This window comes from Camellia sinensis, chromosome 2 (genome assembly GCF_055761805.1).
Source record: "Camellia sinensis isolate YWXY chromosome 2, ASM5576180v1, whole genome shotgun sequence".
NCBI classification, from domain to species: Eukaryota; Viridiplantae; Streptophyta; class Magnoliopsida; order Ericales; family Theaceae; genus Camellia; species Camellia sinensis.
The window spans coordinates 213,715,512-213,730,379 of NC_138962.1; the positions used below are offsets into that span (position 1 = coordinate 213,715,512).

The 14,868-nt window shown below is 36.0% G+C and overlaps 1 protein-coding gene across 2 annotated transcripts; it reads right to left on the minus strand.

Moving 5' to 3' along the window:
• Nucleotides 1-2,675: 2,675 nt before the first annotated feature.
• LOC114321941 (beta-amylase 2, chloroplastic) lies at nt 2,676-10,035 on the minus strand. 2 transcript variants are annotated; one of them, XM_028269176.2, is made up of 9 exons: nt 9,611-10,035; nt 8,091-8,168; nt 7,671-7,874; nt 6,432-6,626; nt 5,742-5,906; nt 5,238-5,498; nt 4,686-4,904; nt 4,020-4,239; nt 2,676-2,917 (listed from the first exon to the last, which is right to left on the minus strand). In XM_028269176.2, the coding sequence occupies exons 1-9, from the start codon at nt 9,854-9,856 to the stop codon at nt 2,835-2,837; spliced, it is 1,671 nt and encodes a 556-aa protein (XP_028124977.2). In that variant the 5' UTR covers nt 9,857-10,035; the 3' UTR covers nt 2,676-2,834. The 2 variants fall into 2 exon arrangements, with proteins under 2 accessions (XP_028124977.2, XP_082773044.1); XM_082916918.1 differs by lacking the exon at nt 6,432-6,626 and having other exon boundaries at nt 9,611-10,026.
• Nucleotides 10,036-14,868: the final 4,833 nt, after the last annotated feature.

Here is a 14,868-nt window from a genome sequence, read left to right on the forward strand (position 1 = left end):
TGCATGTCCATAATTTTGTAATGGTCCATGTTTTCATCTTGTTTGTGAATCAATTGGCTCACTAGAGCATGTTTTGAAGCTTGAAAGTTATTTAAAGATCATGCATGTCATGTTTGAAGATTGTTCTTGAAAATGATTTGAAATTGAGCTTGAATTAAACACCCTTAGGCTTTGATTTCTCAAAATTGAGCTTTGAACCATGTTATACTATGTGTTTATAAATGTTTTCCAGAAAATGGGCCCAAGAGGATTGGTTTTGATGCATTTGAGTGTGAGTTGGAGCTTGGAGGTGCAATATGGAATTCCCAGATTTTGCACTTACGTTCGAGCGGGGAAAGTGGCGCTCGAGCGTGGAATTCGAGCATCCAGCATCTCTCTGCATTGTTTTGCAGTCCGCTCGAGCGAAGGATTGGGCGCTCGAGCGGAGTCATGTCTCACGCTCGAGCGGGCGTCGAGCGGAGATTTCACCCATCCAGTACTTTTACAGTATGCTCGAGCGGGAAAGTTTACGCTCAAGCGTGTACCTTTGTTGCATTACCGCTCGAGCGGGGAAACCTGCGCTCGAGCGGAACTCTGTTTTTCTGAAAATGCTTTTAAATGTGCATCTTTGCATTCTCATCTCATTCTAGGCATTCTTAGGCCTAGTTGTAGACATCTTGTTGAGGATATAGATGTAGAACACACCGAGGCATTAGGGGTTAAGTTATTATCTTTCCCAGCTGTGTAGCTTAGTGTGTTCAATCTGTTAATTGTGTAGGGTTGGCGACTGGAGAGGCACGCTCTAGCATACTGTAGCCCGAACTCTGTGAGTAACGAATGTGTAAAGATATGTTCACAAATGATTATTTTCTAAACAACTGAACTGTACTGTTTTATGAACTGATTACTGTTAACTGAATGAATGTATGCCCTATATTCTGAACTGTATTGTGGCATCCTTGGCACCTACTGCTTACTGTTACTGTGACAGAATTCTCTGTCGGTTCCCTCGTTGAAACCACTACTGTTTACTGACTGATGGCCATCATTACTGTTCGGTCTTTTAAGACCTACTGTTACTGTTATGCTAATGGATGTACCACATATGACTGTTTATTGTACTGAGCAACTGAAATACTGATTGAAATGAACTGTTTTCATTACTGTAAGGACATTCATTCTAAACCCCTTTACGCTTTATGTTATTCACTGGGCTTTAGCTCACTGCTCATATATATATGTAGGTGTACAGGCACCGGATTGAAGCTAGAGGCATCAGGGTTACTCCAGTTTTGTCAAGCCAGCCTTTGTGCCTCACTGCGAGGTTCCGAGCCTAACGTGTTAGGGCTTAGGGGTGTTTTACAATTCCCTTTTTTGTACTGTTTCACTGTTTTGTATAGACTTAATGTTTACCGTACTGTTATCTAGGGTTGAGTCCCTAGTCTGAATGATTGTAAATATTGTGCATACCGTTCTGTACTGTTTACGTATAAATGTATGAAAAATCTTTTCATATAGACTGTCGCAGCTCATTGGGCATTGTTTATTTACTGTTTTGGCTTCCGCCAGGCCCTGTACTCTGTTTTACTGTATTACTGTTCTGCAGGCCTTCGGTAATCTCGGATTACTGGCCGGTTACGGTGCTAAACCCATAGGGCCGGGTTTGGGTCGTGACAAAAAGTCATTGTCAGCTGTGAAGTAGAGAAATATATAATAGTCAATTGATAGATTTTTAAATAAATAATATGTATCATATTTTAATAGATGATTAATTTGGTAAATTCAACATATAGACAAATGATTGATTTAATCGGATATCAGAAACCAATCTATTTGTCTATATATCAGATATCCAATTTTGATAATCCTCTTCCGCCACATTTTCCCTAACCCTTCTTTCTCCCTTCCTCCTTAAAAATGGAGAGAGAGTGGATGAGGGTATGTGTTGTTTTATTCTGAATATTAAATTGTTTTAGAGAAAAATAGAAATTATAAAAGATAAAAATAATAATGGTGTGAATTGAGAAGCAGTGTGTTGTGTAAATAAAACCTCTCCAAACAATTGGAGAAATTATAGGATGCATAATGTTATACAAATATTTTATTTTATTTTTAATTAATTGAAGTGGTGGTTGAGTTGTTTTCCTATCATTTATTTTAATGCCCATTTTAAATACTAAAACTTTTTCATTGCACAAACCATTTCAGTTTGTTAAAAAGAGAAAAAAAAAATGTACCAAAAAATTATTTTTTTGAAAAATGAGATAAAATCATAAGGTGATCTAGTCTTACAAGTATCAATTTAATACCTTTATATTATCAATAAGAACAATATTTACTACTTGTGTGGAGATACCTTAATTGGTTGGGTGTAAAGGCCTTGTTCTTGTAATTGTTGAGTTGAGGGTCTTTTTTCCCCCCCACAAATTCTTACATTGAGATTTATTATGTTTAAATAGAATATTTACTAAAATGACATTTAATTATTGAAATTCTTACCATGCTTAGTAATCATACAATATAACCTTGGTAAAAAAATAAGATTGATAGGGTGGCCATGCTTTTTTTTTTTTTTTTTTTTGAACTAGGTCATGCTTATCAACTCATTTCTGGCAATGAGAATTTCCCCATAGCCAAGGACATCATAAGAAAAGTACTAATGACATGCGTACAACAAAAAAGAAAAAACAAAAATATTCACAAAAAGTTAATGTATCGCCTAGATTCATTCCATAAAAAAATAATCTAGACCATATATTCATACTTGTGAACAAAACATTCTTGTCAACACATAAGAAACAACAACATATTACTATTTTAACTTTACAGACAAATAGATATTGTTTTTTTCTTTCTTAGTTGGAGCCCGGGATTTCATCAGATGAAACTTGTTGCCCTTTTCCTTCGAACAAAGATTGCAGATGCGAGATTGCTTCACCTATATATCAAGGGCCAACATAATTCTTGGTTAGTCACCAGGCGTAAAGATGTTGATGTTCCAATCGTACCGATCACTACATGAAAGATTGTGTTCCAACAATGAAAAATAACAACATCCTCTGTGCAAAAGTTTTGAAGTTTTGTAACACTTTTTTGTTTTTTTCCAAAATTACCCACATTGTTAACTGCTTACAGTTATCAAATTCAACCCATGTTCTCCATTCATCAAAAAATTTAGATGTAAAATTGTGAACGTACTGTGTTTGAAACACTGCTAGTTGTAAATAAGACAGCTCATGCCATAAAGATGTGTCTAATTCTAGTTATCTGAGATATATACAACTTAGTGCAGCTCATGGTGAGTGAAAGACTAATCATTTTCAGATATGTTAGAATCACTTCCATCTGAAATACGAGAAATTATGCAAACAATTGATGGAAAAGTGATCAGAATATGTGAACCCTGAAAAGTATGGAGAGGTCGTGCCCATTCAAAGACTACTGACTTTATACAATGTTATAGCCCAGCAACCTCCCCACCAATCCCGCTAAAAAAAGGCATTATTGAAATAATTGTTTTAGGATTCTAGAGTCCAAGACTACATTATTAAGCCGCAATATGACCCTAGATAGGACAGATGCAGAGAGAAATTCATGTAACCAACCAAAACATTTGGGACAAGGCTTTGTTGGCTTGAACAAAACTTATGTTTAAACAAACTTTAAGAAAGAAACAAAAAAAAACAAAGAACTTAGGTTTAAACAGAACAAATAACAATGATCTCAAAAGTTTATAAAAAAGGGGGAAATTACAAATCAGTGAAAGAACTGAAAATAATTGCAAAAACATGGAAGTGCAAGTGGTTTTGTGCTCTGGTGTACCTCCATGTTTTTGCAAGTATTTTTAATTTTTTCCACTGATTTGAAATTCTCCCTATATAAAAGTTGGACATCTGTGATTCTGAAAATATTATCTGAAAGGGCTTAATTCATTTTTTACCCCCACCTCTTCCACAAGGGAAAAGGAAAAACAAAAAAGAGAAGAGGTTCCACTACCAAATATAATCCATATATCAGACTGAACAAAGATGTGTTCTTACCGTGCATTTTCTTGACAAATCGTTCAAACTCCATAAAATTGTGATTCTCCATGAGAACTGGGCTAAGCCTCAAGTAGGTAAAAGCAGATAAATGCCGCCCATCTGGATCGTTTAAGGGCTTTGCATTTTCTAATATCTTGTTATAACCTTCTCTATCATAGCAAGGAAGAGCATTCTCACTTGCAACTGGTATGCTAACATCCCATGCAGCATTAAGCACCTGAAGTGCAAATACATCATTCGCAAGTGAACATTTTAAAGCTTTATTAAATGCTAATCTACAGTCATCCAGGCACGGACAGATATTGCTACATTTAATTAATATGTTTGTATATAAGCCTAACCCAAAACTTTATGCATTTCAACTATATCAAAAGCGACAGTTGGGAAAATGAACTGGTAAATTTGTGTGATCTACTACAAGCTGCTTGATTCCGTTCTGAGTTTGAAAAACCAAATATTAAGTGCCAGGCCAAGGAAAGAGAAATTGAAATGGGATTGATTTCAGGTCAAACCAACCTTATTTATGGCCTATTTTAGCACAATTGCAACATTTTGTTACACAGACTCTCAATGTATTTCCAAAAAGAAAGGTCTTCTTTCCTAGGGGGAAAAAATTATGCATACAGATAAAATGAAGCAAATATGAGTTTCTTAATTGCGTACCTGCCAAACTAATCCCTCAGGGTCTGCCAGTGCCTCTGGAAAGTCCTCATTCTGGTCCATTGTGCGCAACTCAACACATGTGAAGTTTAGAGCAGTCTCATGCTTCTTTAACATTGTTGCGATTGGAGCGTAGCCATCACGATTACATGGGTTGTAAAACCCAGCAGTCAACTCAGCAGCGTGACTTGCTGTCTTGTACCACCAATGAATACCTGATAGCTGCTCAACAATCAAAAACAGATCACATTAAACTTAATTTATTTTATTTTATCGGCAAGGGCAACAAAAAAAATTTTCTTAAAAGAAAGTGAGGTAAAAGGAGGACAAGAAGTCCTCTACAAGGTAACAAAAAGCTCAAACAAATCAAAAACTAAAATCACAGATTTCCAATCTCTCGAAATCAGAAAAAGTGGGACCCCTTTAAACAGGGGGCAACTGAAGCTCAAAATGAAGCCAAAATTCGCACTCTAAAAGATTATTCATTGTAACCTTCATTTTGCTCAAAGTAAGTTCATCTTCCTCAAGAAAAGAAATATGGCAGGGTTAACTCACCTTTGTAGCAATGCAAGTGCCTTCAAAAGCCAAATTTGCCAGAGCGAGGACACGATCACCATGATCAACCAGAACCTGAGAGTACCAATTAAGGAAAAATCTGCCATAATAGCTATCATAATCGCCACCATCACAAAAGAACCTGGTTTCATGTGGTCGGGAATTATAAGAGCCTGCATTATCTGGTACTCTTCCCCAAAATGAATGTCCTCTCACTTCTGCTGCCTTCTTCAGACTATTTAACAAATACCGGTCATAGCACTGCCAGGGAAAAAAAATTCCATTGATTTTTTTTTTTTGTAAATGCATAGAAAAATCGGTGCGGGTAACCAAAACAATTCACATTTGCTAAAGGAAGAAACATTAAGGACTTGATAACATATTATAGTAGTATTGTCACCTTCTAGAACAAATTCATTTTGTCACAGTGATTGTCACCCATCCCGAAAGATGAAATCCCCTCATAAAGAAATATATATTAGACATCAATTACTAAAAAGTTACCTGGAATTCACCAATGCCAGGATATTTCCAACCATGTTTTGCATAATAAGAGGGATAGCGTAACTCCCCACATGGACCGAGTCCAATTTCAATCTCAGAGATGATTCCATCCTCAAAGAACTCGTCAAATTCTACCCGGAAGCTTCTCATGTAGTCAAAGTAAACCTACATCAATTTTTCAAAAGCTGATATTATTGAAGATAATGGTTTAAAATGATGCATAAGAGAAGCAAGCCTAACATTAAATGTTGAAGGTCAAAGAGAAGTTCAATAAAAAATAATGAAACTGCTAGCTGGAATATAAGGGCATATCATTGTGACCATTGCGAGATGGAAGAATCTGCAGCAGACGGCAGCAGAGAGCAAGTAGAGGTTGCCAGAAGATTGGTCACAATTTATGTTACATAGACATTGAGAGACAACATAAGATGCGACTAGGCTGCAAATTTTATAGAAATGTTTTCAAACTTCATGCATACTAATAGGACATTCACTTCTATGAAGGTCCATGTCTGACATCAACCTAAGAAGTACGAATATGTCTAAGAAAATGGTGTGTCCATGACAAACACATACACTAATTGGATACTTCCTGACACAACTTGAACAGGCTTTGGACATTTGGCGGACACATCCATCACTTACACATGAAGAAAAACCACACCTTAATAAAACAACAAAATGCAATACCTCAACAGCAGTCCGACCTCTTAAAACCCTTTCCTTGTCAATTCCCCAAGTGAGACATTCAGGGTTATGTCTTCCTTCTTTGTCTGTGAAAAATATGTCAGGATTTCTTTGACCAATTTCGGCCACCCATTGGGGAAGTGGAATATGAACATCATCACCAACATTGCCTCCACATTCATGAAATGACATAACTACCTGTGACATTTTTTTACTTAAATGAGGTAATGGGCTATCATCCAAGAAACTTATGAGGGAAAAAAAAAAGGAGGCAGCAATCATATAATCGTTGAGCTCAAAATTTTAGCAAAATCAACCATATTACCAATGGAGACAAGCTATTGTAATCATCAATAGAAGAATGCCTCACACTTATCACAGTGTTTCCTGCATATTAATGCAAAACTCAAGAAAACCAATTCAAATTGGGTTCCAGATTTTGTAAACTATTAAGGAAATTAGGAAACTGGTGGCTCATCATTGTGCTTTTATTTTCTTCTCCTCCCTGACCCAAAGCACTTCTGGAACTATAGTGAACTAAAGATTCAGCATGGACATCCTAATGAATGACTGGGGCTCTAGAAAGTAGGGGCTACAGTACTGCGAAGCATATTGTCAGGAATAATAGTAATACATTTGCTGAAGATTTAATATATGTTCCTGTGCTTGATTTGATGATCATAAATGCCAGTAAACCATCTCATACATCAGCAGGATGAATAACAATACCTTTCAAAGACACAATCATATTAGGTTTTATCCTTGTCATATTATTTTGAAAAGTCAGAGGATTTGACTAATGATGGGAGTCAAAATCCTATGAGTTGCGTAGTCCTTTGGTTTTTTTTTTTCTTTTTCTCTAGAAATCCAATGAAGTTTTGAACTCAGATGACTAAATAAGTATAATGAAAAGATGTTTCCATCAATGCTTAGCATGAATTTACTTCAATTGTATGAGTGAAGACCTCTTTATGATGATTCAGTGCTGACACGGTGACACCAGATTGAGAGAGAGAGAGAGAGAGAGAGAGAGATCTGAAGTAAATTTATTTTCTCTTCGATCATTACAAGCTAGCAGTGGTACTATTATTGTGTGTATCTATCAATCTACAATTGCACAAACAAAAAATCAAAACCAAACAAAACAAAAAAAATGAAAAAAACGAGAGCAATATATAACCCAAAGAGCAGAAGCAAAAAATGTTACAGAACAGATAGCAACACAGGTGCCATGCTTCTCACCTGCAACTTAAGCTTAAGGTCATGCACAATCTGAAAGAGGTTCTTGTAGCCACCCCAATTATATTGTTGTGGAGCATGTCTCTCTACTATTCCCCACCAGCAGTCAACCATTACACCATCGACATTAACTGACTTCAAGATCTTTAGCTGGTTAAGCAGATTGTCTTGATCAAGCAACTGGCAATCCATATTGATGGCACCCAACTTCGCCAACACAAGTAAACAGAAGACATGAGGAACAAATTTTACCGAATAATGTAATCAACTATAACAAGAACAATGTCTGTGGATGAATAAAATTTACAGAAAGGAAATTCTAATGACTAATTGCATGGCCAGCTGGAATAAGAAGGATAACTTGAAATGAAAGAAAATCCAAGAAAAAAAGGTTTGAACAAAGAATAAAATTAAGCAACTTACTGGTAGCATCACATATACAGGAACATAAGAGGTGCCAGAAAAATCTCGCTCCTGCAGCTTTGGGGGCTTGTCTGCAGCCTATACAAAATAGCAAAAAGGTTCAGGTTTTCATTTAGATCATCCTAACTAGTGACACATTGCAGATGTGATTTGAACACAAGTATTATAAAAGACCCAAGGATAAAACCACACATTGATCAAATATTATCAGAAAAAGCTGCAATTGTAAAGCATTGTGGCATGGCAAGTTGGGGATCCAATGCATTCTTCTATAACTTCACAAAATTATTTCCCATTACCATTGACGCATTTCCTATGCTTCCAACAGAAAAGTACCATTCCATAAATTTATTTCCAAAATTAACCTTGATTCATTTGTGTTGCCACCAATATGAAACCATTGAAACTAGATCCTTTATTTCATAACATTATAGTTGCATTTCAATGAAATAGCGCACACAAAATTAATGGACATTACTCGAGAGATTTTCCATCAACAAGGGTAACTAAACATTTGTCCTCACATTAATAACCAACATTTTTTTATGACAAGCAAACCCATGCCCTTTGGAACCACCTTCCTCACCCCTATGGAGTAAATGTGAGATACTTGCAATCACCCGCAAACTACCAGCAACACGTTCAGATTTCTGGCTTGCACCAAAGTTTAGGACCTCAAACAAAACAATCAAATTGCCCATTTTTACTAATTTATACCCCATCATTTCAAATTTTATTTGTTTAAGCACTTGATCACGCCTATTCCTTTGCAAGGCTTTGTAACAAGAGCTCTAAATGAGATGAATGTAATGATCATTCCTTAGGTTCCCAGAATGGTCATTCCTGTTGGATTGTGGATTTGGATAGAGATTTGAAAAATGAACGGAAAAAGATAGGTAAAATGTGAATAAAATATAATTACATTTCACCCACACTTTTTAATTTCCCTGTCCAAATACCTACCCAAAATCCAATACAACCTTAATGATTTCATTTGCAACGTATTTCTATTATTATTCTTTTAGACAACCAAACATGAAAATGGATATTATGATGATAATTACGTTCTATTTCATTTCAGTTAACCAAACACTACTTTAAAACTATATTGCACATACACAAGCCTATATCTAATTTAGTAATACTATACAAACAAAAAAACTCATACATAATTTTCATATATAATGATATAACTCATTGTCAACTTTTCACTTCAAAACCAAACACCATTCAAGATAGATTTATTTACCATAATGATATTGCCACATCATTCTTGTCAAGTTTGTTTGTTTTGTATGAATTTTATGTATGTTTAGAATTTTCCTATCTAATGTAGTACATAACCCAATTAGTGTTAACTATATTGTGAGAATAGAAGTACTAAACAGAAAAAGAAAAAGAAAAAAAAGAAAGAACAGGTATCACAATTAATCGCCAAAGAAATGCCATGAATTGAAATTGAAATTGAAACTACAAGAAGGATTGGGAAAGAAATGCAATTCAAACGAAGGAAATTGAACCTGCTGGCCATCGACAATCTCCGTAGAATCACCGACAAGAGAATGGTCTTGAGTTCTCTCGTTCGAATTCACGAAAACACCCCTCCTGAATCGACATGAACAGTAGTGACCATAATTGACCTTTCGCGAAGCAAAGAGAGAGAGTGTCGCCACCATCGATGAAGGCGAGGACGCCATTGTTGCAGAAGACAGAGCATTGTGAGGCCTCAAGCTGTGAAACAGTTGAATTGACGAAGAAATCGCCATCTGAACTCTCTCTCTCTCTCTCTGAATCTCTCGCTACAACTGGCAATACATACTCATATGTACATGTATTTGCCAGAGAGAGAGAGAGAGAGAGAGATTGGCGGGGTAAGAAATCCGTGACTGTGACGGTGGTTTGCGTGATCCAAGACAAAGATAGTTAATTTAGTTTCGAAAAATGCTTGAGAGTATTAAAAAGAGATTATAAAGGGAGCATTAACGATGTGGCAGTGGGCCGTCTACTTTCTATGCTTTGTTATTATTTTTTTATTATTTTTTTTGTCATTTTTAATATATTAGTACTATTAATAATGTATTTTTTAGTGGTCTAAATCATTGTTGTTTAGTTTACGTGCAAATGCACCTATTGCATTATTCAAACAAGGGAAAGAGTAGACGTCCGATGAAGGACTCGTTTGGCGAGTTACGTTTTTAGTTAAAAAGTTATTAAAAAATTATAAAAGTCAATAATTTATATTAAAAAATTAATGATTTTCTTTTTGATTTTATTTTTTGTATATCTTTTTATAAAAAATAAAAAATTTATCTTAAACATATTAATTTTTTTACATCATATTTTAGTTAAAAAATTAAAAAATTACTAAAAAAAGCATGATCCCAAATGAGGCCTTAGTTGGACGAGATTATTAATAAGACGATAGATAAATAGTGGAGGAGATGATTAATAATGAGATTGTCAAATTATTTTTATATAAAATAAATAAAAAATTAGTTTTATATTAAAAAGATTAAAATAAATATTTGATGGGTCGTTACACACACCAAAATTAAACACAAAATTATACCAAATTCTTTTAGAATAATGGCAAGTCCAGGTATCGATCCACATGGACAATTGTGAAATTAAACTAATTTAATTGTTAAATTCCTAAATTAATTTTGATGAAAAGATTGATTGTTTATAACCTAATTTAATAACAAAGAAATTAAACTAAGTAATCAAATTATCAATTATAAATAAAATTGGATTTACTGATTTGGAGAAAAACCTAGGACAAAGAGTCCACCACTAGTCACGTAAATAGGGTTTCCAATTGAAATAAATTATGTTATGGTTCAAACGGGATAATGCTTTGCAACTAAAAGTTCAAAACATTTAACAAGTAAATCATTACGTTCAATGTACGAGCACGAACCATCTCAAGTAGTACGAATCGTTCATTCTAAACTAGGGTAGCGAGACGACTCGTCTCTCGTAGTATGGTTCGTCTCATACCTTGAATGTGAAAGAATAGAAAACTCTTGTATAGAAAACATTCAATGATCACAGAAAACCGAATATTTGAAGAAATAATGGAAAATATATATATGAGACTTCTAAAACACCATACAAATGTTCAAACCTTTACATAATTGAAAATCAAAAAGAAAAACCTAATTACATGGCTAGGGTTTCATCAAAATCTTAGAAAAGAAGACTAGCCACTCATGGAGGAGTGGGAAGAGGAAGTAGATGACCCCATGAAAGTGTCCTTCAAGCTTTTTGGAGCAAATCCTTTCTTGAAACCGTAGCCTCTCTTTCCTTGCCAAAACAATTTCAGAATCCTAATCTAGCCTTTTTCTTTCCTATTTATACTTCTGTTATCTTTCAAACAGGTTGAAAACATTGGGCACGTTTTCCCAAAAAAAGTCAACGCACGTGCAGACAAGGTCAACGCCCATGCGAGAATATGTTTTTCCTCCAAAATCTGTCTTTTTGTTCATTTTTATGCTCCGACTATGTACAACCTGATTAACATTAAACACACATAAAGTGTACAGTTTGACAAGCAAGTAAAGTTAAGAGATCCTAATTAACGGCTTTAATGTTGTACAATTTGGCCTTAATCACATCCCCCAACTTACAACTTGCTAGTCGTCAAGCAAGTAATAAAAATAAAATAAAAATAAACAAAATCTAGCTATTTTCTCTTTCGTAGGAAAACGGTTGCATTTAGCATATGCAATAAGCCTTTAAACCACAAAGTTACCTCAAGTGGACGAGTAAAGTGTCGTGAGGGTTTTTAGAAATGATACCTACAAACATTGACATATTCATATATACTCAACAACAATTGACTACACTACTCCACCAAACAATCAACTTATGTGCCACTACAGTGTGATATTGAGACATAATGAGTGATTAAAGGCACAGTGAACAAGCATGAAGGAACCTATTGAGTCAAAACCACAATTTAGTTAATACAAAAGCAAAGTCCCCTGTACTCGTGCATGCTAGTAGACAAATCATCAGTACCCTCGGTGTAAAGTGCAATCTCCATATTAGTTAACTGTCCACTATAATAGCCCAATGTAACTCATAATAACACCAAACATATACAGAAAAACTAACCTGTTGCAGCCAAGATTCTCAATTTTTTTTTTAAAAAAAAAATAAAAAAAAATGACTGTGCAATGTTCTGATCCATTAAGCTTTGTAATCAACCCATGTAGCAAGTATTGGGCCAATGACTCCCCAACCAGATGATTTTAGGACACTAGGTGTAGAGACACCCCTACGGGCTTAATAACTCGAGTTGAAAAGATTACGAATTTGAACAAGTCATTCTCCTTATTTTTCTTTAACTGTGCAATGTCTAAGTCCCTTAAGCTTTCTAATTAACCCATGTAGCAAGCATTGGGCCAATGCCTTCCAAACCAGACGGTTTTAGGGTACTAGGTGTAGAGACACCCCTACGGGCTTAATAACTCGAGTTAAAAAGGCTATGAACCCAAACAAGTCAAGGTTTTTTTTTTAAAAGAATCTTGGCTCCTCATTTATTCTTTTCTGCAACTCTAGCTATTATCAATGATGTACACCAGGGATTATAATAAAAAGATCACCGCTATGATAGTGTGTTCATGTGAATTAAAACATACTCATGACAAGTGTACTAATACAACAAATACAGACAACTCTCCTCGTGCAAACATCGCATGCAAGTATCTACTTAATAAACCCTTTTCATACAAGTCTACTATGCTCTCCAATTAACATATGCAAATATCATCACCTTATTAGCAACAAGTCACATCAAGTGAAGTAATGCAATCAAGTGAAACAGGTATAAACATAAATTATGTGCCAAATGGAAATGCACAAAAGAAAATACAACCCTTATACCCTAACTTGAATATGACATTGTCCTCATGGAAAAGTAAAGAGAAATGAGAGAAGATTACCAGAGATTGTAGGTGCACATCTAGGTAGGCATATAGTAACACACATACACGCTTCACAAATATTTTTTTTTTTGTTTTTTTGTTTTTGAAAAGAAGAAATAACTAAAAAGAAAAATAAAAAGAAAAGAGACAAAGCAGAATAAAGGTCGATACTAGAGAGAATCCGGTGGCGGTGGTGGTGGAGGAAAATGCTGGGCAAACAAGGCGTTCATCAAAGATCGCGTCTCAAAGACTTCATCCTGAATCCACTAGCCGAGCTGATCAAAACGCTGCTGGCTCGACTCTCGATAGATATAAAAGTCAGTTCGCAGTGATGCAACTGATTGTTGAATGTCGAGTTGGCGGGCGTGTAGTTGGTCGAAGATCGCTTGGTGATCACGAAGAGTACTGTATACCTGATCTATAGAGTGCTGAAGCTGTAAGTACTCCTTGCGAGTCATGTAGAATGGGTCCCCTTGGGGAGGTACGGGGGGAACAAGATGAGGTGGGTGGTCGTGGACGGGGTCCTGGGCCTCATCAACCGGGTCACCAACATGCTGCAGGATGCGAGATATGCTATGTTGCCATTCCCGCTGGCTGAAAGTTGGATACGCTCTATCAATCTTCTCATTCGAATCAATGGGGAAGCCGTTAAGCTCAAAGACAAGTGTCAACAAATTGGCAAATGGCAGTGGCTAAGTCAGGTTCTGTATAGGTTAAGGCCGAACTGCCTCTCGTAGAAATTTCCGTGCATGCATCCAGATGATATGCTCAAGCGAGATCTGATAGCCATGCTGATAACCATGTAAGACTCGAACAAACTCCAAGCAGTGCTCAGCTTTATGCCCAAATGGAAGGGCATTCTTATAGACCACAGAATCAATGAATAGCAAGCGGCCAAGCAGCTTGCTGCGTCGCAAGCATGAGAAACTGGCGTCACCGTGGGCCCCCGAGAAGTGCTGTTGGATGAGACGGCGTATGGATTGTTGGTCCTCAACTTCCGGGAAAGGCTGGTATTCTAGCTTGGAGAAGAATCCTAACGCATCAGTAATCATGGATTCGGTGATGCTGACAAGATGGCCATCAATGGTGGACACCAGCCCGGGCTCGATGAGTGACTCATATAGGTTCTGGTAGAAAAGTCGTACCAGACGCGGATAAGTTAGCGCTATCACATTGCAAAGGCCCAACTGTTGCTAGAGTTGGAGCTGTTCAACTGCCCAAGAGGTGGCGGGGTCATGCTGAAAATATGAAATGTTGAACTGTGTGAGCTTGTGAAGCGGGCGTGAAGCTCACTCTGGCCGTGGCAAGTCACCTGATGGTGGTGGTGAGGACGGTGGTGACGGTGGCGGCGATGGCGCCGAGGCGGTGGAACCTCTGGCCTTTTTGGAGGCCCAGGTGGATAGCTGTCTACTTATGTCTGCACACATCAATAGCAAATAGACACAAACCTGTGGAACTAATCATGTGAATAAAGCAAAAAATGAAAGCACAAGTTTGCCCACCAATATACCACATGCAATTCTCAGTTTTTTTTTTTAAACAAAAAAAAACCTAAAATAATAGAATATATCTAAACAACTAAATAGATGGAAAATACAATGAATTAGAAAAAAAAAACAAGGTATTAGATTTTTGTTTTTTGTATTATATATATATATATATAAATAAACTAAAAGAAAGAAAGAAATAAATCAAAATGACATTAAATGAAATTAACTATTGAATCAACAATACAATTTTATTGAAATAACTAATGACTAAATAATTAAACTAACAGAACTAAACTATTTAAATAACCTAAACTATCAAGTAAAGGATGAAGTAAAAAAAAATAAAATGACAGAAAA